At 37.7% G+C, this 26,126-nt stretch overlaps 1 protein-coding gene across 1 annotated transcript; it reads left to right on the forward strand.

Annotated features, from left to right (window-relative positions):
• Window positions 1–1,208: 1,208 nt before the first annotated feature.
• Window positions 1,209–26,126, forward strand: LOC114524196 (immunoglobulin superfamily member 10-like). The gene is made up of 7 exons (XM_028545332.1): window positions 1,209–1,557; window positions 20,840–21,109; window positions 22,164–22,451; window positions 23,413–23,667; window positions 24,084–24,335; window positions 25,041–25,328; window positions 25,726–26,126. Exons 1-7 carry the CDS (start codon window positions 1,386–1,388, stop codon window positions 26,109–26,111), a joined length of 1,911 nt encoding a protein of 636 aa, XP_028401133.1. The 5' UTR covers window positions 1,209–1,385; the 3' UTR covers window positions 26,112–26,126.

The following is a 26,126-nucleotide window of genomic DNA, read 5'->3' on the forward strand; positions in this document are numbered from 1 at the left end:
CAAAACAAGCTATTTTACAACTAGCTATTTTAAATCTAGCTATTTTGAAACTAGCTATTTTAGAACTATTGCTATTTTGAAACTAGCTATTTCACTTCTAACTACTTGAAAATAAGCTATCTTAAATCTAGCTATATTTTGAAACTAGCTATTTTTTAAAACTGGCTATTACAATGCAAAACCAGTTGCACAAATTAAGACATGCAAGCAGCTTGAGACTTCTGAAAGCTGTCGCATTCTACAAGTGCTTGAAGCATTTTGCAACTCCCTGTATGATTTTACATTTGTTTGATGAATTCAACACGTGCAAGTTAATATATCAGACACTTAGGTACGCCACTTCAATTTTATGTATGTCGTGTAGCGTCCAAGGATTATCTCATTTCAGATGTTGTTAAATAATTTACGCTTTTGTTGAATCATCGTACACTTTTTAATGCTTTTCACCGTCTTTATGATTTTTGGTGGTAACGGCCGCCCATAAGTATCGAATATTATTGCATGCGGCTGTGCTCTATCGGTAACTGATCGAGGGATTTAAGTCTCCCGTAACTCATTGAACGTTGGTTCGTTTTGAAACGCTTCTTGCGGTCGGCAGAGAAGATGCGAAGATTTCGTTTGTTATACATGTTCATAGTTGTCATTATCTCCTGGGGTAAGTAAGTAGTAACCTAGAGAGTATAAACGAATTCGTCCGCTAAAACCTAGCAACAACATCGAGTAAATCGGCGGACGTGTCAACGAAGCAAAATCTCGAATGTTTCAGTTGATAAAATTGTACAGAAATTGATAAATCGTTTTACCTCAATGAATTTATTCGACTGCCTCGTTGGATCTGGCCGTAATTCTTATACATATACATATATTGTAAATCTTAAATTAGAACGAGAAATAATTTTCAATTACGAGATGATTTAGCCATACAACCAAAAATAATCGTAAATCTGTTTTCCCCCAAACTCTTCCAGCTCCTAAGACCATGCCAGTGATTTTTGTCACAAGGTTTACATGACACATGCTAGAAGAGTGAACAAAGACTGCACGAAGCTCTCGTTTTTAGCCACCGGCATCGGCTGTTTGTAAATTAGAAGTGCAAACTACTGCACAAGCCTTATATGAATATAGATTTGTTATTTGTTTCGTATATATTTATAGTGGATCGCGGAGAGAGTTCGTTTGAACTGGACTTCATCACATGGCCCAACAGGACTCAAGCGGTAGTAAACGAAACGGTGAAATTTCTGTGGAGGTATCACGCAAAAGAGACGGATGTCCTTTTGAAATGGGGAATCTCAGAGCGCATTTCACCCAAAGTGTATTCATTTTATAAAGTGTTTTTTTTCTCGACCAGAGCGAAAAATGCTAAATCACACAGACCACCGGTTATGTCAGAACAAATTCCAGAACGATATAAACATCGGGTTAGGATCGTTAATCAGGCAACTTTGCAGATCGTCAACGTTACGATTGAAGATGAGGGGGACTACCTTTGTGAAATAAGCGATTACCCAGCTAAATGGAAAACATTATCAAGAGTCGTCAAATTGCATGTACTTGGTGAGTACCTTATTTGTAAATAAAAAATAAAGTTCCCTAAGAATATAACGAATACAAAACAATCTTAAACTGAACATATATAGGCATTATATTCCACTACTTGTTTTGAGCGGACTGAAGACCATGATTCATGCACGTTATATTCGCGTGGTATAAATTTTGGAACTGAAACACGTTGAACCTGGGGATTTGAAGTGGAGATGTAAAGTTTACTCATAAATAGTTTACCGGATATACTTGTCCAAACACGGGGCATTTCACACGAGCGAATAGATTGTTGACTAAACGCCAGGACCCCACGAAGAAGCAAACAATTTACGGTTTTATTTATATCTTAGATTATAAACGGTACGGAATTCTTTCGAATCTGTGTCTCGATCAGAAAAGCCGAAAAGCCTTAAATCGACCGAGTCGAGAGTCTGAATTTTTAAATTCCGACTCGATTTGCATTCGTTTGAGTTGGCCTCTTAAGTCTAAATGAAAACGGATTAGCTGACTTATAGCTATGTCTATGATTGTGAGATTGCTTCCTTTGTATTCTGTATAACCGAAAGCGGATTTGCACGTTGAAAATTCACAAGAGTAGCATGTGTTATTACGAGGCGATTTATCAGTTGGTTATCATTTCGGGGTCCCCCTTTGTCTGGCAGTTTGAGACTTTGAGATTAGGTTGAAGTGCGTGTATTCGGGAGATATTGATAAATACTCGCGGTGAATTCTGTTAGAAATATGTGTTTATACTCGCTCCTTCTCAATATGCATATTTTATTATATGGCAAACGCTTGTTTTGGTTAATTCTGCAATTCAACTCGCGCGAGGTTTTGCGTGATAATTGCGAGTTTGGCTATCGTGGTCGTTGCTTACTTCCCTAAAATGCCAAGGCCGTATTCAGATGATTTGCGCTGGAGAATGGTATATCAACGTATATTTTTTGAAAGAAGTTACGATGAGGTTGCATCTAAGTTATTTGTCTGCCCCAAAACTGTTTACCGAACAGTTAGCACTTTTCTTGCCACGGGTGATGTGAAACCATGCATCTTGGTCGCCCAAACGGGAGCACAACTTTGTTTCCTCATGAAGAGTACATTATCATGGACTGCCTTCTGCGAACACCTCAAATACAGCTTAGCGAAATAGCAAATTACATTGTCAACGCTACTGGCTCTGCTTTTGGTCCACAGACGTTGTGTCGTGCACTCTACAGGCTTGGAATAACACGCAAGAAGGTAAACATGAATATATAATAATATTTTGAGACTCTATACGGACTATAGAATCCGTTTCTAACCATTATACCTTCATGAAATAAGGTATAAAACATATACTCTCGAATACAACTTCCATCTTCAACACAATATTTGAAAAAAGAACGGAGAGTATAAGGTTCAATAGCAGTATTTCGAATTTATTATATAGTACCAAATATTCCGTAGCTATTTACTCCGAGCGATGATAAATTTGTAATAACTTTGAGATTCTTTATAATATACAGAAGTTTCATGTTTTCCATGCTAACGTTGGCTATAAATCTCAAACAATAATTATTGCAGCTTAATTTTCAACTTTTTAAAAGCAATTTCTTTTGCAGATACACCGAATTGCCATGCAACGGAACGATGACCTGAGGCAAGAATTCAAAGCAGAAATCAGCGTTTTGCATCCAAACCAACTTGTTTTCCTTGACGAAACAGGAATTGTATGTATAGAAATTATTAGGCTGTACCCTTTTCTAAAACCCTGCTAGACAAGCTGTATATATTCACTTCTTCCTTTTATGTATAGTTGTGTTTTGTTTTTGTTTATAAGGATAAACGAATTGCTCGACAGTTCGGATATAGCGCTCGTGGAACACTTGCTATTGTTAAGGACTTTAGCTATGCACGATGGGCGCCTCATTATTCGGCAATTTCAGCGATTTCGAGTGACGGGCTTCTCGCTAGCGGCTTGCTAAAGAATGCAGATGAGAGATTTGACACTCACTCTTTTATACGGTTTCTTGATGAGCAGCTTTTACCAGCAATCGATGTGCTCAATGGGGAAAACCCGCGATCCGTCCTGGTAATGGGTGAGAATCCAATTAATATACGCGTGCATGTGTATTTCCGCAATGTCTCAAGGGACTTTAAAGACTCGTATTATACACAAACTAAGGGGCATGCAGACAACAATTCTTTGAGGTTAGTATGCCAACTACATCTATAGGTAGTTTATAGATAAGATGAGAAATGCGTGCAAGGTAGTTTATGATTTTATGTGCCATTCGTCAATAACATGTTTCTCCTATTTTTACATGCGGATAACCACCCGGTGCATCATGCCCAAGAAGTGATCGATCACATTTATGACTCAGGAGTAATTATCCGCTTTTTACCACCATACAGTCCTGACTTGAACCCAATCGAAGAGGCTTTTGCCAAAGTGAAACACTACTTACGACAGAACGATTTAGTATTGCAATCAGTGCGAGATCCTAGCCCGTTTATAAGGGAAGCTTTTGGGCAAATAACATTCAGTGATTGTCTGGGGTACATGCATCACGCTGGCTATATTTGATCCGCGGAAATTGCAAAATATTCTTTCATTTAATGTATTTATATAGAGGCTCTAATTATGACGACGATATCTATCCATGTTAGACGGGGAAATTTGCAACGCAATGCTTAAAAGTTCCCTCGATAATATAATATTCTTAGGTTACTGAAAGTGGCAAAGTGCATGATAGCATGCATGGCTCCGTTATACAAGTATGTAGCCTATATAGCGTTGCGTGTCACCGGCGTTGTGGCGTACATAAAAAAATATAAACCGAAATTGTCTATAATTGAACTTGATATAAAGGCCCTATACTCGAAACAACTTTAATCTAATAACTCGCAGTGCGAATGAGGTTACAACCAAATGGTGGTATTGTTGTTATTTAAACTTTAAATATCACGGCTATATTCTCACCCATTACGAGGACGGATCGCGGGTTTTCCCCATTGAGCACATTCATTGCTGGTAAAAGCTGCTCATCAAGAAACCGTATAAAAGAGTGAGTGTCAAATCTCTCATCTGCATTCTTTAGCAAGCCGCTAGCGAGAAGCCCGTCACTCGAAATCGCTGAAATTGCCGAATAATGAGGCGCCCATCGTGCATAGCTAAAGTCCTTAACAATAGCAAGTGTTCCACGAGCGCTATATCCGAACTGTCGAGCAATTCGTTTATCCTTATAAACAAAAACAAAACACAACTATACATAAAAGGAAGAAGTGAATATATACAGCTTGTCTAGCAGGGTTTTAGAAAAGGGTACAGCCTAATAATTTCTATACATACAATTCCTGTTTCGTCAAGGAAAACAAGTTGGTTTGGATGCAAAACGCTGATTTCTGCTTTGAATTCTTGCCTCAGGTCATCGTTCCGTTGCATGGCAATTCGGTGTATCTGCAAAAGAAATTGCTTTTAAAAAGTTGAAAATTAAGCTGCAATAATTATTGTTTGAGATTTATAGCCAACGTTAGCATGGAAAACATGAAACTTCTGTATATTATAAGAATCTCCAAAGTTATTACAAATTTATCATCGCTCGGAGTAAATAGCTACGGAACATTTGGTACTATATAATAAATTCGAAATACTGCTATTGAACCTTATATATACTCTCCGTTCTTTTTTCAAATATTGTGTTGAAGATGGAAGTTGTATTCGAGAGTATATGTTTTATACCTTATTTCATGAAGGTATAATGGCTAGAAACGGATTCTATAGAGTCTCAAAATATTATTATATATTCATGTTTACCTTCTTGCGTGTTATTCCAAGCCTGTAGAGTGCACGACACAACGTCTGTGGACCAAAAGCAGAGCCAGTAGCGTTGACAATGTAATTAGCTATTTCGCTAAGCTGTATTTGAGGTGTTCGCAGAAGGCAGTCCATGATAATGTACTCTTCATGAGGAAACAAAGTTGTGCTCCCGTTTGGGCGACCAAGATGCATGGTTTCAACATCACCCGTGGCAAGAAAAGTGCTAACTGTTCGGTAAACAGTTTTGGGGCAGACAAATAACTGAGATGCAACCTCATCGTAACTTCTTTCAAAAAATATACGTTGATATACCATTCTCCAGCGCAAATCATCTGAATACGGTCTTGGCATTTTAGGGAAGTAAGTAACGACCACGATAGCCAAACTCGCAATTATCACGCAAAACCTCGCGCGAGTTGATGCATATCTTTAGCGGTCACGTGCGCGATATTTATGTATTTATATATATATGTCTGGACAACCTTTTTGGGAATGACTGTATATATATATATATATATATATATATATAATATATATATATTATATATTATATAATATATATATATATATATATATATAGAAGCATATATATTATACAACATGCTTTCACACATTCTGGTGAATATACAAGCATTTTCGCAAGCCGATTACCTCAAACAAGGAGAGCCGAGGGTTTAAGAGATTTTTTTCGACGCAGACGGGTCGTCTTAATATTTATGTCTGTCATCTTGCGCGAGTAATCTTTGTATTATTTCCTCACATGTCGCCCCATGGATGTTGCATTTCCGCAATTCGTTAATTACTGGGCATTTTCCCGCGGTCTTAATTACGATTGAAAAAGCCAAACACGAGTTTGGGATATTTTGAGCTAGGGGACCGGGTTACAATTACCCCTAGCCATTTTATTAATAAAATGACGTAATATTTATTAACTTTAACAGAACTGATTAACTATATAACTTTACATATTTTTCATCACATTTTTTGCCCAGTAAGGTGAGGGTAAAATTTACAATAACGCCCCCCCTAGCCCCGAATACCATCACAACTGGGTTCATGGATGCAGGCATGGGGAGGAGGTGGGATGTATGAAATTGTTTCAGAATAGTTTATGACTTGCTTCGCCAGCTGACTTTAAGCGACTAACTTGAAATGTTTATGAGTGTGTCTTATGACGGCACCCTGAAAATAATCTAATTGTTCCATCTGTTAAATTATTCGCCTACAGCTAAAGTTTTATCTCTTCAGAGCAGATTTCCTCCATCCCTTTGGCAAAGTTGCCCATTATGATAATGAAACAAGATGACAAACATAAAATTCCTATTCGCAGGCAAATATTATATTTATTTATCAATATTTATTAAGAAAGGCCAAGGTCGCAAGCCTTGTTATCAAACGTTTCAGTCTCCCGAAATAAATTGAATGCTTAAACTTTGTTAATGTAGTTTATATGTTGAGACTCTTTATAAGGATTTTGAACGTCTGGCAACTTAGCAAAGGAACAACACAATGAGACATTTTTGTGACATATAATTTGGGCAGGAAGCGCTCGAAAAAAGGTCTAGAGGCTCTAATTAACCTAAGTTTTTCCTAGAGGAACAGGAGGACCTCTAAGTTGCAGAGGGTGTGAGCCAGCTCTGTGCCTGTTGTTCAGTGAGTTGAGACCTGATGATTTAGGGACCACCATTAGTTATACTGAGACAGTAAGGGCACTCAAACCCGACAGAGCATGCAAAAACTAAAGGTTTTTCTAGAGGAACAGGCGGACCTCTAGATAACAGGGGAACAGGCGGACCCCTCCTGTTCAGGTCAGTCAGCTCGACTCAAATATTGTCTGACTGACCCATCGAGTCTCTAAGTCAGGTCATCAGGTCGCATTTTCAACCAAAATGACCTGTACAAATGCACTTCACGTGGTGAGGTGTTGTCCAGAAGGACAGCACTTCCTGCCATTAATGGCAGTCTGCACAAACGCCATTTCCGCCACGGGAAGTAGGCCGAATGATAGTCCTGTCTTTCGACAGCGGGGAGGATCCACCCGAAAATGTCTTTAAGACACAATCTTGCAAAGGTGGCCGGCAATTGTGTGTATGTGCGTCCTTGAACAAACAGATTCGAAGATATCGTGCAGTTGCCGTGGTAGCATGACAGAACAAAACATACGACAGGCTATGAGTTTGCAGGAAGGATCCACATACACACAAATATGGGACTGGTATTATACAGACTATATAGCAAGGAAGCATAATGATTGAGTTTAAAAGGTAGATATTAAAACAAAATTTTCAATGTTTGGTACTTGCTGTTAGTTTGTATGGAACGGAAGCTAAGACGTCCTTTGGAGTTCTAATGTATCTCTCGTAACAGTCTGAAGAAAGAGAGAGGTTTTGCTGGGCCAAGAGAAGATGGAGGACTTCGGTGGACATGTCGGCGTAGTTCGTGGCAGAACCAAGTGGCTGTTCGCTGGTGTGGTTGGCCGCGTTCGACGTCTTGCCATTGGTTTCCGCCACAGTTTGTTCGTTTTGACGCGGTGGACGAGTACGAGTTGAACAGCGCTTTTTAGCTTGCTTCGGCATTGTAGTTTTTGGTTATAATTACTTTTGAAACGCAGATATATGTATTACTGCCTTTCGATAAAGACCTTTAAATATTTGACCGGCGTTGTGGTCGCATTGGCTGAGGTCTTGCGAATGACCAATGCATGCATGGGGAGCAAGCAAAATCCTTTGGAATAATTTTGGCTATGGCTTTGCCGAGGATTATTAAGCTGGCAATGTGTTTTCGTTTAATTATATCGTACAATCTAAACCCTACATGGCCATGCATGCAGTACTGATACAAAATTATCAATATCAGTTGATCTTTATTACTTCAATCAAAGATTCACGACTCCACGAGGATCTTGTCTAAAAGTACACACGAATGACCACGGATGACCACGAGTGACCACGGATGACCACGAGTGACCACGGATGACCACGAGTGACCACGGATGACCACGAGTGACCACGGATGACCACAAATTATTTTTATGGGTTTTTTTTAAAAAAAAAAAGAATTATAAATCCATTATAATCAATATATTAATCCATATATTACATACGGATTAATTTTTCGCCTAGCGAAGAACAATAATGAAGGACAGTATAAAATGTAAAGGAATTAATTAACTCTCCTCATACTCCCCGTACTCGTCTTCATACTTCATCGTACCTCCCGGCCCCCCTATTTTTTCCTTCTACCAAACTGCATACAATCATAATAGCCCAACAAGGAGGAATTTCGTTTTGAACAAATCTACATGTTTGTTTACATTTTTCAGGCAGAGCCAATCAGAATCCTAAATATCAAATGCCGGAAGTAAGTAGTCAAGATTTATGCATTATGATTGGCTGACTGAAAATGTAAAAAATTATGCTGATTGGTCTAAAACAAATTCCCCCTTGTTTGATAGCCCAAAATATAATTCCATCCCTCCTGCACACCCTGATAACCAAATTAGGCGCAATGCCATATTTTAAAGCTTTAATGACTACAATGCAATATTCTAAAGCTTGACAAAAAACTCAACAAAAAAAATGAACTACACCATGATAATAAAAGTCCGCAAAATATACGGTATTTATGTGTTGAAAATTTTCCAGCCAGTTAAAGAGGCCCAGACTATTATTGTATTCACATACTTCTTTACGATAACATCGCAATATAAACTGGAAGTTTTTGTTTTATTCATTTCCACTCTCCAACCATCCAACGTATGTGTTATGGACATAAAATGTAAACTCGAAAGTCTCCATTTTGGTGCCATACTCCTTTCAACCAATCTCAACAAGAATTAAATATCATTTTTTTACGCTACATGCACCTATTTTACATCCCTATCTACACTTTGTTTAAACCAGGGTCATCTTACAAAATTTGAATTTCAAAGTCAAAGCTGCCCACATACTGCCGCTGTGCCTCTGTTAGGCGGTCGCATGTATAACGATCGATGGTTACAATGCCAGGAAAAAAGGAATTTTTTTTCCTAATGTGAGCACAGGAAGGATGATAATAGGTATTGGAAAAATCAGGACAGTATAAAATTTGCCCTGTTTGTTCATCTCGTCGTCGAATTCTTCGGTCTACGTGTTTCACGATTATATTGCTTGGAGGGAGTCTATATTTGTCAACAAAATCGTCATCACAACCATAACACTTCTTGACAATTGGGGGCAATATGCACAAGGTGTAAGGATGCGGAGACATACCTGCATGCCAATTGAACTCTTCCTGTTAATAGGTTTGGCTAGGTTGCTGTATATATAGCGGATGAAGAAAATTTATTGGATTTAATTGATAGGCATTGAAATCTGGCTGAATATTACCCGTAATGCTACGGCTTCGTTCGGTGGTAAAGCTTGTTTTCTCCAACTGCGGATGTGCTTGATAAGACGGCCCTAACTGGTGATCTTGAAACACTTGGTGTGATTGTTGCAGCCCTGTGGCCATGGATGGACGAACAGCGGGTTCAAATCGAGATGCGAATACATTAGGTGTTGGAAAAACGTTCGGAATCCCAGTTGTGACTTGCTTCGGCTGATTCGTTGCGGACGTACGTGAAACGGGCTGGTATAATGTTCTGAATTCATGTTCAAAGCCAGTGGTTCTTCCAGTAGACGTGGCACTCTTCAGTGGTGGTTTTGTTGTGCAAGTACTGGAAAATGATTCTTTCGCCCCACTCTTCTTCGAACGTCGCTGCGTTTTTTTTCCCACTTCATTTGGTTTGAGACCTTTCTCAGTGATCTTTAAACCCGTCTCTATCGCTGCTGTGATATTTATTCCACTTTTCTTCCTCCCTTTCTGCATGTCGAGTAAACTTTTCCCGCAAATCGGATAGATAATTGAATAATAGACCTTGCGTTTCAGCCACAGCAACGGTATCAGGACACATACCGACACCTTTAAATGTACTGCACTCACATGTGAACAGATTAGACTTTTTGTTAACAGGACGAACGATAAGTGGAATACCACCGGATTGACTTTTGACAGTTCTGAATCGAGAATCATCTGAAGCAGCCTCTTTGATAGCACCTGGTTCGTTCAAAAGAAACTCTGCTTTGTGGAAAATCTGTTGCAACGTTCCCAGTCTGATACACTCCGCTGTTAGGCACGCCTCTGTTGCTGCAATACTCAACACCTTACGAGTAACTTTGGTATTATTTGTAACTTCTTCTGAATCATCACAAAGAATGAGTATGGCTGGAGAATGGGCGTCTGGTTCCAGGCTATTATGAAAAAGATCGCTTTCCACATTGAGTGGTACTGTAACTTGCTTAGATCCTGGATTCCCTTCGGTATTAGTATCACATAAAGGAGAAGTTTTCTTTGGTTTCGCGTTTAGAAAGTGAACGACACTATTTTCTTTTCTCTCTGTTGACGTGTCCTTCCATTCATCGTAAGTGTATTTATGATCCTCGAATTCTTTCGAGACACAATAGGGGCCTTCGCCATACAATGACTTAACAGCATTGGAATAAAGCCGAATATTTCTGGCTTTCAACGCTTCGAGACTGGTTTCCAGTGGTGCATCGACATGACTTAAAGCCTCAAACTTTACGACATCATCGATTTCTTTCTTGGACATGAAATGAGACCATTCGATGGGATTCTGCCATAGAATCTGCATCCCTGCTCTTTCTCTGACATACCTGGCCATGCAATTCCGTATTTTTTCCTCCTTGTGTTTTTCAAAATAGGCGACAAACTTGGGGGGGTTGTTGCGGGTAGATGATACCTCAATAGCATTCCACTCTTTTTTCAACATGGAGACTTTACTAAGAAACATCTCCTCGGTTTCACACTCGTATAATGATCCATTCTTCTGTGTTAATGCTCCTCCAAATATGTCTGAGATAATGCGCCTTTTAGACGCGTTTGGAAACTTGAGCTCCTCAAGTTTCCGTTCAACATTCGCCTTAACATGCTCTAATCCCAAGAGATGTATGGTTTTGCCATCGCACTCCGACAATATACCATTATAAACTGCAGACTCTTCATCAGTTCCACATTTTTCTCTTGAAAAGCTTGAAATTCCTCTTGGGTCTTGCTTCGGTGCACAAGTAGAGGACCAAGAAACCATGGATGTTTTCCAGTTTCTTTCGAGACAAGAGAAACATTCTTGTACGCGGTTTGCGTAAAGTAGAACCTGCTAATATTGAAGGTCGTATCGATTGCTAGAGGGACACTGCATTCCCCTACACAAAATCTCTCTAAATCTTTCAACGTTTGATCTAGATAAGCTACGATCGATGGTTGATTGCCGTCGCGCAGAAGAAACTCCCTGATGTATGGTTGCTTTTTATCGATGACACAATACGTCCCTTGTTGTTTTTGGCTTAAAAGCTCAACAATTATATTGTTTAACTCGTCAGCGTTCGAATCCTTGTTTTTACCATAGTTGTACCTGGAAACATAGGAAAAGAATTTATTAGAAAGTTCTACAACGGGATTAGGCGCGTGGGCAGATTTTCTTACAATTGATTTCAGCATGGAGCTCTAATCATGACCTATTTCAGGTTTTTGATCTGCCTGCATGCACGCACAGAGAAATCACGTCATATTGTCATATATTAACATGTTTTTCGTGTAATACAACTGCAAGAAGCTCCTTTCTAATTTTCATATGTTTCAAATTCTTATTATAAAACATCGCATGAAAATTGATAAGATAAACATTTCGAAAATACACGTACTTGTAATTGGTTATCTGCTTTGGATCCCTAACAATGGTCGAATCTGAATCAATCTCCAACAATTGTATCCCTTCTGTTGATTCTTGGGCAACTATTCTAGGTGCTCTCATATCACTGGCATTTTCTCTTAATTGTACTTTCGTTGAATGTTCCTTTGGTCGGAATTCAGTGGCATTTACTGACTTAGCGTTCCCATGAGGCTGGCCATGAATGGGAACAACATGGCCACCAGTGAAGTAGTAGTGTATAATAATGTAAGGATAGAGCAAGTTGTAAATCTTCATATCTCTGATTTTTCCTTTGACATTATTATATTCTTCAACAGACATGATAAACATGATAACCCTGTTGAAAGAAGACCCTTCTTTCGCTAATGTTTCCTTGTGCACTGCTCTTCTTCGGAATACTGCATGTAATTTGCGGATGTTAGCAGTTTTAGGTTTCCATCCTAATGCAGTTTTAGGTTTCTTCCCATGTTCTACGGAAAACTGAAGTAATCGCATAATTCAGAAAATAACTGGAACTAGTCTAAAAAAATCCATTTTCAGTTTTGAATAGTATTTTGAATATAATTTTTGATGATTTTTTTCTTGCATTTGCGATGAAATGATCGCACTCATATCTTCCTTCTTGGAATTGCTTGTACGAACATAATGTTTAAGGGATGACTCGGATTTGTGTCCTGTGACTGACATGATGTCACGACTCGCAACTCCTGCTTCATCAAGAATAGTGACAGTTGTAGCTCTTAAACTGTGGTTTGTATACACCATGGAGCACCCTGCTTGTTGCGAAATAGTTTTCATCTTGTTTCCAATGGTGTTGACACCTAATGGTGCGATTGTGTACCATGGTGTACCTTCTGGTGGAGCTCTAGGTTTAGGCCTTTGCCACATGCAATCTTGTGCAGGGTTTAGGACGGCTTTCAACGCTAGGAATGAAGTAACGGGACACTTTGAAGAGCCTGGAATTTCATACATATGTCCACTGTATCCCTCGTTGTTATTTTCTCTTCTGGTTTTCGTGAGTGCATCGCGATGGGTTATATACTGCAGACCTTTGTCATTTTACTGTATAACAAAGTCAGTTATTTTCCTATTTCGTAATTTTTCTTCGCCCCCTGTTTGCGAAATACATCATAACGTCAATACACACTTTGTCTTGCAAACCTTGCGGTGTACTTAAATCCAAAGACGATAGTATTTTGGTCATGTCCTCTTTGCTTATGGGATCTTTATGTTTCACAACGCCTTTGCCCTCCTTTTTGAGCTTTACCAACATTGCTTTAAAGACTTTATTGCTTTGTACAAATTGATTACTGTTAGTGATATCAATACCTTTGATCGATTGGAAATGTTTACGTATGCCATAGCGAAGCCCATGCATAGATTTTGTCGAGTATAATTGGCCATCGTCCTTTCGTAGTCCAGCGTAAAACCGTACAAGGAAATTATCGAGTTCTAAATCCGTCATATTCTTCAAACATGTTTCACCAGCGCATGAAGCAAACGAGTTCATACGTGAAACGGCATATTTTATTTGCCTTTTTGTATTTTGGGCGTCTGTGTCTTCAATAAGATAAGAAATGTCCTCTTCATTTACGAAAACAAAAGGCTTACGACTAGCTCCCGCCATTTTGAGGTCTTTGAATATTAGTGTTTGCATAAAAAACATTAACCTCACATGTGAAAATCGGGTGTAAATAAATGCGACAACGGTGCGAGAAGCATTTTGATGGATGGTATTTACTGAAAGCATTAAGAGTGCAATGGAACAAAATGTATAGTACAATTGCACTCTGGAGAGTGCAATGGAACGCTTTCCATTGCACTCTTGGGAAATGGGACTTTCTATTCAATATCACGTGATCGTCATCAACTAATTAAACGCTCTAAATTTAATGGGGTATTATATAATAATCAATATATAACTATAAATTAATATCATGTAAAATATATAGTGGGTGGACAAAAAAAACTGGCCCTCATGAAAAGTAACAACTTTGTAAGCAATTATTTGAGAAGAAATCACTAACAAATCCTGACGTGTCCGTTTGTCTATTTTTAATCAGCTTTGTATCTCTGTGACTGAAGACTGTGATTTACTATGTAAATACTCCCCTGACCCTGTACATTTACTATGTTTTCAATAATTTAGCATCATTACAAAGTTTAAGGTAGTTGATAAAAAGCGGGAAACGGGGTCATTTCAATTCCTTACCTCACTGCTGTCATTGCTATCGTTTGTTTTTATCATTTCGTCACATTCTTCACTAGACTCAGTGTCGCCATCGTTAAAACTAAAACCAAGTCTTCTTCGTGCAGACTGTAAACTGCCTTCGGCCTCGCACTCATCACTTAAAACGATCGGTTTGCACTTAAATTCTCCTCGACGCTTATATCTTGTAAAAAGTTCCAACTTTTTAGGACTATATTCCTTGCGCTTAAAACTTTCCGCCATCTTTGTTTTGTGACTCTTCACCGGGCGGGAAAAGTGACCCAATACATACCTCGATACAAAAAAAACTTTTTTCCCATTTTCAATCACCAAAGTCTATCTTTAAAATACGAATCCGGGAACTGTAAACAAATGGAACAAGGAAATCAGGGAGACGGAAACGCAAAGAAGTCGTGAGAAGGGATCGTGACATGAACGGTAGGCATGGAGGTGGAATTTGCCTCTATGTACGATCCAACATTAATTACTTCATCCGACACGACTTAGAAGCTCCGACCCTTGAATATCTATGTATTGAAATTACTAAGCCAAGATCGAAGGCGTTTTTGGTCAGCACATGGTATAGGCCTCCGAGCTCCCCAAGTGAAGCGTTCCATGCTTTTGAGAAAATTATAGGCAGGATAGATAGCGAGGATAAAGAGCATTATTTGCTCGGAGATATTACTTGTGATATGTTATCTCCTGAGGCGCATAATACTTCAACCTTGATTGATTTATTCAATATATATGGATTAAGTCAGTTGATTGATGAACCAACAAGAGTAACCCCCAGTTCGCGAACATTAATTGACCTATGTGTCACTAATTGTCCTCAAAAAATAGTCAATGCAGGTGTCTTGCATCTTGGAATTAGTGATCACTCTTTGGTTTATTTTATTCGAAAAACACATTATCAGCAAACAACCGCACGTATCATCCAATCGCGGGTGTTTAAAAACTTTAATAAGAATGATTTTCTTCGGGAGTTGAACGAAAAGCCTTGGTGTTGAGGTTACTCCCAAAATAATCCGAATTGCATGTGGGATATCTGGAAATCACTTCTAATGGAAAGCATAGACAAACATGCACCTATTAGAAGCAGACGTGTTGGTAGAAAAAAAGCACCGTGGATTACCAATGAGTTGTTGGAAAAAATGCATGTGCGTAATTATCTTAAGAAACAGGCGGTCAACTTTAACGATGGGGTATCTTGGGAAAAATATAAACGCTCTCGTAATCTGACTAATAATGCAATTAAGTATGCTAAACAGCAGTACTTCAGCTCAAACCTTGAACATAATAAAAATAATCCTCGTCAAACGTGGAAGCTTATTAATGAATTGACTTCCCGCACGTGTAGTAAGTCCCAAATTTCCGAAATTGAAGTAGGTGATCGTACTATTAAATCTTCCACGCATATAGCAGAAGCTTTTAATGAATATTTCAGCAATATTGGTCCTGACTTAGCTAGGGAAGTTCCACAAACTAACATTAACCCGGAAATATATTTAGAACCAACCACCAAATCTTTTAGTCTTGACGCCCCTTCTGAGCAAACAGTATGTCTACTATTAAGTAAACTTAATGAAAAAAAGGCTATGGGTCTTGATAAAATTCCAGCTAGGCTCCTAAAAATTGCGGCTTTTGTTGTCCCTCGCTTACCAACATATTTGAGCGATCGATTGTTACCGGAATATATCCAACAGAATGGAAACTCGCGCGGGTGTTACCAGTGTTTAAAAAAGGCAGGAAATCTGACCAGAGCAATTATCGACCAATTTCAATATTACCAATTGTCTCAAAAGTTTTTGAAAAAATGGTTTATGATCAGCTTTTTGGCTATTTAAACGAGAATAATTTATTAAGTAGCTGCCAATCTGGCTTTCGTTCGCTCCATAGTACAGTAACAGCTTTACTTGAGGCCACTAATAAATGGTCGGTGAATATAGAAAAGGTCTTCTCAATGGGGTAATATTTATTGACCTGCAGAAGGCCTTTGACACTATTGACCATGATATTTTACTGCGTAAATTAGTAAACTATGGTGTTGACCAGAATGCCCTAAGGTGGTTTAATTCATATCTCAGTGGCCGAACCCAAAAATGTGATGTCAACGGCAGTTTATCTAGTCTTGGCGCAATTAATTGTGGCGTGCCCCAAGGTAGTATTATTGGTCCTTTGCTATTTTTAATTTACATAAATGATCTACCAAATTGTCTTCGATCAGCCTCTGCCAATTTATTTGCTGATGATACTAATATTAGCCTTTCGGCACGTAACCTACCTGAACTTGAGCCCCTAGTCAATTCAGAACTTGCTAATCTCAAAACTTGGTTGATTGCAAATAAACTTAGTTTGAATATAGCTAAAACCGAATTTATGGTTATTGGCTCGAGGCAAAAAATATCTGCCGATAATCACAGTACAATTTGTATTCAAATTGGCGATCAGACGATCCAGCGGGTTGGTCACACTATTTCCCTTGGCCTGACCATCGATGACCGTCTTTCTTGGTCCAATCATATTGATGAATTATGTAAAAAAATTTCGTCAGGGATCGGGGCTTTGAAAAGAATTAGACCTTGTGTCCCTTTACACTCTGCTGTGCTAATTTATAATGCTTTAATATTGCCATATTTTGATTATTGTTCTCCAGTTTGGGATGGTCTAAGCAATCAACTTAGCGATAAACTACAAAAACTGCAAAATCGTGCAGCCAGAGTAATTATGAGAGCCAGTTACGATATAAGGTCTAGTGAACTTCTTGACATGTTGCAATGGGATATGCTTAATATTCGTCGCAAGAAACAAAAAGCTATTGTAATGTTTAAATCTTTAAACAACTTAGCTCCTGATTATATGCGAAATATGTTTGTTCCACGGAGCACAGGTTATACATTAAGAAACTCGGTTAGACAAGTTGATCTACCGATGCCCCATACTGACTACTTAAAACGTAGTTTTAGTTATAGCGGGGCTTGTTTATGGAATAATCTTCCAGAAAATGTTCGGAAAATTACCTCTCTGCAACAATTTAAATCCGAACTTGACAAATTCTTTTGAATATCTGATTTCCACACGGCAATCATGTAAAACAGTATTTTGTGTTATTATTGTGTGCTTTGTTATTTGTATGGCTAAAAGTTTTTAGATATTTCTCTTTATTGTTTGTTGTATATATATAACATTACTGATGATTCTACCGTGTATAAATAAATTTTTAATAATAATAATAATAATATAAAATAAATAATAAAAAGGAACCAGGATAGAAAAATGACACAAAACTTCAAACTTAAAACCAAATCTTAAATCAAGCAAGCTTTCCCTGTTTTTCGTTTTAACTGTTCTCCAATTTTATAGATAGCCAATCCATAAAAATAATTTGTGGTCATCCTATGGCGTCATATTTCCGCCAAAATTCAACTTCGTTATTTTATGTTGAACATTCTTTGTTTTATTGGACTTTTTGTATTCTGCATTCAAGTTTGTGTATTACATTCATCTTTATGTTTTAAATTCATGTTTGTGTCGGTTTTACATTCAAGTTTGTATTTTCCATTCGAGTTTTCGCATTTTACATTCAAGTTTGCATTGTACATTCAAGTTTGTATTTTATCCAACCGCAATCCAATAGCTAACCGGTTTCGCGGGCGCGGGCGTTAGACATAATCCAACTTTACAATAATCAGTTGAAAATCGGTGCAAACATCACCAGAGGCCTCATATCTATCTATTGCAATCTATTGCATTAACAACGTCATGAAGTAAATACCGTACTTCCTCCATAGTTCAGCTGTGGAATAACACAAAATTCACTATTGTATTTTAATTTTGGTTTTTTTATAGGACACACCGGCGCACTGAGAACACACCTATGAACTATAAACAAACGACTTTACCTACAGTTCAATGAGAAACACACGCGCACTAACCATTTCGAAATACCACCTCTATCGAAATCATTGAATCGAAATCAGTGATCGAAATAGAGGAAATTGAGTTCTCTGGCACGCCCGCCATACTTGCGCCCGCAAAACCGGTTAGCTATTGGATTGCGGTTGGATAAAATACAAACTTGAATGTACAATGCAAACTTGAATGTAAAATGCGAAAACTCGAATGGAAAATACAAACTTGAATGTAAAACCGACACAAACATGAATTTAAAACACAAAGATGAATGTAATACACAAACTTGAATGCAGAATACAAAAAGTCCAATAAAACAAAGAATGTTCAACATAAAATAACGAAGTTGAATTTTGGCGGAAATATGACGCCATATCATCCGTGGTCATCCGTGGTCACTCGTGGTCACTCGTGGTCACTCGTATGTACTTTTAGACAAGATCACTCACGAGTGCTTTTTTTCATCCAAACGTTATACTAGATTTATATATAACCATAAATAAACTTTAATGGCTGCCACATTTACATCGCCATGCACTTACAATCACAGTGTTGCTGATTCATAAAGTGCCATATATAAATTTCCCGGGCATCTATACAAATCTATACAAATCACAAAGTACGGGCCATTCATTAAAGACTAACATTCAACTTTAGGCAAATTACTTGCCACAAAATTAAACAGGAAATCCGGTTAAGATTTGCACTCATTAATGCCGTACACACATGTGCGTTTGCCGCGCACTTTGACGCGTTGCCAAAGTTATCTACACATAAACCAAAGGCCAAAGACACTTTACTGCGAGTCAACTCAACGTTCCGTAAATTGTTTTGTTTATCTATTTGTAAAAGCGTAATTATCACCGCTGGGCGTAATCTTGTTTTGCGCTGTGTCAGTTCTTTATGAATTACTCATGCCTACAAAGAAGAGGGGAAAACACCAGCAAACTTGTATCTAAAATGTTCCTATTTGGGCAATAACAAGCTGTGCATAGTACTAAAACTCGTTAATAGCCGCCGTAACTGAATTTATAAAGACACGTAAATATTGACGATGGCTTAATTGTTGCTAAATGAGTGCCTCGCATAAAAAAGCCATAGAACGGGCTTCATTTGCACTCATTCCATTCATACGGTATTCGACTAAGTGTTTATGGAAACAATGCTTGTTGACAAATACTGCTTTAAAAAAGCATCGATATGGTGGGCCTTCTTTTTGTCTAGATAATAATTATTACTGATTGGCTATTGGATTGTTAAAACATACGTTGAAGAAATAAAAGTTACGATATTATATTCAAGATAAGATAGGACGTTGGATATGCTTGTAAGCAAAAAAAAGTTTTCCAAAAATATCGAACTAATAAAAAAAGCGAACAGTCACGCGTAACACGATTTTTACGATACATTGTTGAAAGGAAAATTTCAAGAAGATAATAAAGACTAAATAAAATACAGGAGCAATTTTACTGTAACTAATATAATGCATCACGATCGAGCTTGCATGGTGACAAAATTAATGTGGCCCTAGCGATGGACTGAAAAACTTCATTAAGTTGCGTATATTTGGCGTTGAATTACTTCGAAAATGAGTGCTAAATTAACAGAGTAATCGATATTATTTTAATTTTATTCGTAATGTTGGAAAAAAGCTACAATCTTGCAGGGTCAAAACATTGACGTACCCTGTGTGTTAATTGACACTACAGTCAGCAGTCGCGGGATTTATTTCAAAATTCTCCCCCTTTCCCCTACTTTTGAGCTCTGGCAAGCTACATCATACTTCGTTCTTTTTGCCTTTCGCTATTTCGGGTGACAAATAAAATATTGTTTAATATATAGTTAAAAGCCGGAAAACAAACGAAGAATGCAATTGAAATGCTTACATTTTTGCCTGTGATTTCAGAAGATTCGTTTCAACTTTAAGTCAATCAGAACATACCATTGCACTTTACTTTAGAAATTTACTGTTAACTTTTATAGTATTAGTTTTTCCGAAATATGTAACTCTTCATTTGCTAATAATTTGTACGATTGCTTGTGGAAACACCACGTAAATTCAGTTTTTCAAAGTTTACGGCGGTCAATAAGCCCAGGGGCCGGTTGTATCAAGCCCGTTTAGCTTAAACGGTGGTTAAGTTCAAAATAGAAAGCAAGTCTATCGTTTTATTCAAGAAGCGAACTAAATATTTTTAACCTTATAATACAAAGATACTGGTTACAACTGTATATTCAGTGCATAGTATTCAAGTTGACTCATTCAAGAGAGATGTAAGATTGTTATTTAAATTTGACTTATCCATCGACCATCGTTTAAGCTAAACGGGCTTAATACAACTGGCCCCAGTGGCCGGTTGTTCGAAAGGCGTTTAACTTAAACGGTGAATAAGTTTAAAATGGAAAGCAATATTATCTACCTATTTGAACAACTTAGCTGAAATATGTCGATGTAAATAGCTTAATTGTCAATGGAAGTACATTTTATAGTATAACAACTGTCTAAAATAGGCAAAATACTTCTCGACGTTTCAACCTGAGGGCCTTCGTTAGGGAGTTACCCCGTAATTAGTGTTACCCTGCAATCGTAGATTGATAAATGTAAAGTCTAAAACCACTCTTTTCTACATAGTTCCACCAAAAATCGTTAGCCATCCTCCAGACACACGGCTACTCCGCGAAGGTGAAGAAATAAGATTGGGTTGCAACGCTACCGGAAGGCCCATTCCAGAGGTCAGCTGGTACAATGGTAGCATCGAGTTAACGAAAGGTGTCAAGAAAGATAAAGGCTCAGCCGAATATATAAATCCCAAGGTATCGAGATGGGACAATGGAAATTACAAATGTGTCGCGAAAAATATTGCTTCTCAAGTCGAGTATACTGTCGAGGTTATAGTACGATGTAAGTATGGTTAAAGTTCGTTCGTAAACACGCACGTACGTGCAAATACTGGACACCGCCGAGTCTGGCTTAATGCATCAGTTCTGGCGAACCCGCGACTTTTGGTTTACTTGTCCAATGCTCTTCCAACTGAACTAGTATATAGGTCGAGACTTGGGGTCGATATCCGCCGTGATTAAGCTAGTTTTTCAGCTTACTCGGCTGATAGTTCAGAGTAGCACCATTAATGGTTCATATACACCTGAATCATACATTACCAGAAATTTGCGACATGATAATTTGCATGTATACTAATTTGCATTTAACTTTCAGCGTAATGGCCTTCAACTTTTACTATAAAATACATATAGTAATTATACAAAACTTAAAAATGCCGTTGCCCTAGACCTTGCCCACTGTTTGCCGACCTCTAGATCGGTAGAACAGCCGTTTAGAAACGTTTTGGTGACAGAATTTTTTAGCTTGGGCATTTCTGCATTCTGCCAAATTTAAAGACATGTTGCTCAAATTTTTGTCCGTGTTCTGTCCACGAACTTTTAAAATCGCTCACATTGATTCGAATATTTCGATTCAGATAGTGTATAAATTGACGTATAATGTACCAAAAAAAATTGTTGAAGATATTGTCTTTCGTATTTGTGTATAAACTTTCTTGTACGGCTCGGATTTTTACTGCAATCACTTTAAAAAATATTATCAGTCTTATCTGTAACTTGAATAATACGAAGGCTATATACCCATTTGTTCACAATCATTTGGCCGAACGTAGAAATACCTAAGGTAAGTAATTCGATCATTAAAACGTTGGGAAACGGCTGTTTTATTGATCCTGAGGTCGGCAAACAGTGGGCAAGATCTAGGTCAACGGCATTTTTAGATTTTGTGTATTTACTATATGTATTTAATAGTAAAAGTTGAAGGCCATTATGCTGAAAGTTAAATGCAAATTAGTATATATGCAAATTATCATGTCGCAAATTTCTGGTAATGATGCGCTATAATAAAAAAAAAATTATTGCCCTGTGAAATTTTGACAATTTTTTTAAATCTCAAGACACACCATTTCGTACGAAAATCAAAATCGATGCAAAAAGTGACACGTTGGAAAGGGGCGAAGATCTCAAGATTGTTTGTGAAGCATGTTCTAAACCACCTCCGATATTCAATTTATACCACTACAGTGAAGTCGGCGTAATGACAGAGATTGTAAAGGTTCAAAATAACACTAAGGGAGAGTTCTACATCAGAAACATTAAACCAAGCCAAAGAGGGAAATATTCTTGCGTGCCGCATAATGATGTGGGGGTTGGTACAGAGGCAATAGTTCGCGTACGTGTACGATGTAAGTGTACTAGATAAATGCATTGTGTATATAATAATTTTATTGTATATCTATTTAGCGTCGGTGAAGAAAACTCGTCCCCAGGGCACTTTTTAGCGTGAAAGACCAATCAAGGCAAATTAAACACAAACATGGCGAATAAATAAGATGTTTTTTGAAACTCTCAGAATTCTAAAGGCAAAAGGCGTGACAGCTCAAATCCATTACGCCTGCATTTTAGCCCTGTTTACACTACATGATAGAACTACCTGTTCCCATTTTATCTCAGTGCACGGCCTTTGAATGGGGCACATATAGCTAAAATTGGGTATAGGTATGAATTTTAACTGTGCCGTGTCATTAAATTGACTGTAGTGTAAATGGGGCCGTCTCAGGCTGTGAGCGTTTTCATTCAGTGATGTCTTCATGACAAAACAGATGAAACCCTATATGGATTGATGGCAAAAGCTATAAATGTTTCAATATGTTGGAATATATTGCTAAAAGGCGTCAAAATAATGAAAGGAGTGAAAACGTTTCGAAAATGCGCAAAATGACGCAAGTAGCACTAATGTGATTTTAATGAAAATCTGGCTCTCAGCCAAATTTGGCGCGCAACATGAAAATGACATTTTCAGTGCAATAAGCTAAAACGTCGGTTTGGTGATATCTTATTTAATATTTAAATTGATAAAAATAGCTTAATTGACCCATTTTGGAAGCCATGTGACATATCATTATGTGCCGAATTATCTTAGTGTTCAGATCCATCCACCACCTTCAACATGTCTGATTTAACGAATGGGAGCTGGTTTAAGTAATCTAGCCACGTATCTCGTGATAGAAGTGCTAAAAAAGCTTCCAAGTTTTGTTCCAACTAGGAACTATGTTGAAATGGACAATTTATCCCTTTCGTGATCGAAAATTTTTTTCATGATAATTTACTATGGTAATTTTCTTCAATCAGCCGCTTTTTTCGTAGTTTCTCCAGTGATAAAGAGAATTGCAGCTAGGAGGACGAATTTGACGAAGGGCGAGAATCTCGTGATCTGGTGTGACACAGAGGGCTATCCTATACCTCGAATCAAATGGACAAATAAATATGGAAGAATCATTAGTAACGATCGCACCTTCCGAAAGAATAACGTTAATGAAAACGACGACGGACTTTATACCTGCACAACAAATAATGGTATTTCTCCCAGCGCCAACAAAAGTGTCTATATTAACGTCTTTTGTAAGTATAATTGTTTTACAATCTATAAGAGAAGGTTTATGACGCACTTTTCTTTCAATTAGCAGTATTCTCGCTTGCTAGAACATGACGGTTGATCCTGCTACGATTAGATTTTGAATTATTTTCTTTTGTTTTTATTTTTCAAATAGATTAAATTTTAAAATGTTAGCAGAAGACACTGGTCGATCTGAAGTTCTCCCCCTATAAATTTTCCTTCCCCGAATTTCAAAATTTTGGAAAAAATGATTTCTCGAACAATTGGGGAACGACGGTTTCCACCTAACCCTGCCCCTCCCCCTCCCTTGGCTACGGTTCTGAAAGAATCAAAATTTGCAGCTGCGTTATGTTTAGAAATGGATAACTTTAAATCATGAAATTCTTATTCATAATACCTGTCGTATTCTCTCTTTAATTAGACAGACCAGTCATCGACCTCCAAAAGTCATCAGGTTCGAAACATGCACTAAAAGGTGATACAGTTTTTCTCAGATGCAATGCTACTGGTAATCCAACACCGACATACGAGTGGAGAAAAGGGTCCAGTGTGATTGCTAGTAAACCTAGCACATCTCTTGATGGTTTAAAAAATGCTGATTTTGGAAAGTATACGTGCTTTGCGCGCAATTTTGTTGGAGTTACAACTCATGAGGTGAAAGTTTTCAGAATTGGTAAGTATATGCTGATGCTCTAAGATTAGGAATGGCGAAACATTGCTTTTGCAATGAAAGACGTTTTGCACGAAAGGAAACTCTGTCCTGTCGTTTGAAAATATATATGGATTCATTTCTAGAGTGGTCGAAAGCATAATTATTCATTAACTAATTACAATGCAAGTAATAAAGTAAGCTATTTAAATGCATTTTCACGTATTTCCTGTGAACGGGATGCCATCATTTTTTTAAATAATTGCATGAATGTGATTGGGTATTGGGAATACGTAAATGCGTTAAATTTCCCACTCATTTTTTCCCTATTATTTGCTGTATAGAAAAATAATTATTGTTTTGTATTTTGATATTTTTACTACGTCTTTACTAGTTTTTATGGATACGTTTTGCATTTGTTTAGTACATGATTTCTTCGCAGACTCAAGCGGAAGATGCCTTCCTTGGCATTATTAATATAGGATGAAAATTATTGATCGCGCACGCTTATCAGTATGCATGGATTTCCTATGCGTATTATTCAGAAATGCGTATTTGAACGTACACCAATTTAAACTTTCATCCAACCAGATTTTAACGTTATTTCACCCTCGTGACCTTGGCGGCGTTTAGGTTGCACGTCGAAAAATACAGTAAGGTCAAGCGGCGGGACCCTGAAACGCCAGTTTGAGTCAATCACAAAAGCATTAATACTAAACTCGTTACTAGATAAACCGTCGATTACTGAATTAAATGCTACGGAGCTGAATTCAAGGTTTGTGCATATTCAGTGGAAGATTCACGGGGACACCCAGTTCCCTATTAAAAAACAGGAGCTAGTGTGTATCTCGAAAAAAAACAACGCTGTAATGGTAAATAAAACGATGACAGGGCACAGAAGATCAGAGAAAATTAAAGACCTCAAACCCTTCACTACGTACGAGGTTCGCCTAAAAGTCTGGAATAAATATGTTCCGAGTGACCCAAAAAAACTTAAATTTCAAACGAAGACAGCAAGTGAGTATCCACACTAAAATATTTATATATAAGACTAATAAGAGATTTACGGAGGTCTAGAAGTCTATCTTGAAATTTACTTACGTCGAAAGAATTACCCTATAAAAAGGTCATTTCTTCAACCTCATTCTGGGAAGATGATGAGAAATCTTATCTTACAGATTTCTGCATGTTTAGAAAGTTCGCGTAAAGTTCTATATATATTCAGTACATACTAATTCCTAACACGTCTTATGTATTGGGAGAAGTCTTGGCATAGTATCATCTTAATCTCGGTACCGAGAGGAAAGACTGTGAATGTATTCTCTATATATATATAGTAGCTAAATCATTAATGTTAATCTTTTATGATGTTTTTGTTAGCTAGGATGAACTCATATTTCTCTCCTACCTGTAGCTCCTGGTCCTCCTGGGCAACCACGAATTCAATTTCTTGACACCACGTCAGTCCGTGTTACCTGGGATCCGCCAAAGGAAACCAATGGAGAATTACTCCAATACCGCTTGTTCTACAGGATCGCAAATGATTCCTCGACGGAGAAATTAAACAACGTGAACGGTTCCGAAACCTCGCTCAAAGTCGTCTTAAAACGTAACGTGGAGTACATATTCAAAGTGAAAGCAGTCACAAGTTCTGGCCCAGGGCAGTTTAGTAGAGAAAAATACTTCTTAATGGTCTACCAAGGTATAGAAACGACGAAGACCAGCAGCCATTTGTGTAAAGTCTGTTTGTTTTACTCATTGTGGTTGCAAGCATTGACAAAATATTACAAAATTTTATAATCAAAAAACAAAAGA

The sequence above is a fragment of the Dendronephthya gigantea genome, unplaced genomic scaffold (genome assembly GCF_004324835.1).
Source record: "Dendronephthya gigantea isolate DGI-Jeju-01 unplaced genomic scaffold, DenGig_1.0 000030F, whole genome shotgun sequence".
In the NCBI taxonomy this organism is placed as follows: Eukaryota; Metazoa; Cnidaria; class Anthozoa; order Malacalcyonacea; family Nephtheidae; genus Dendronephthya; species Dendronephthya gigantea.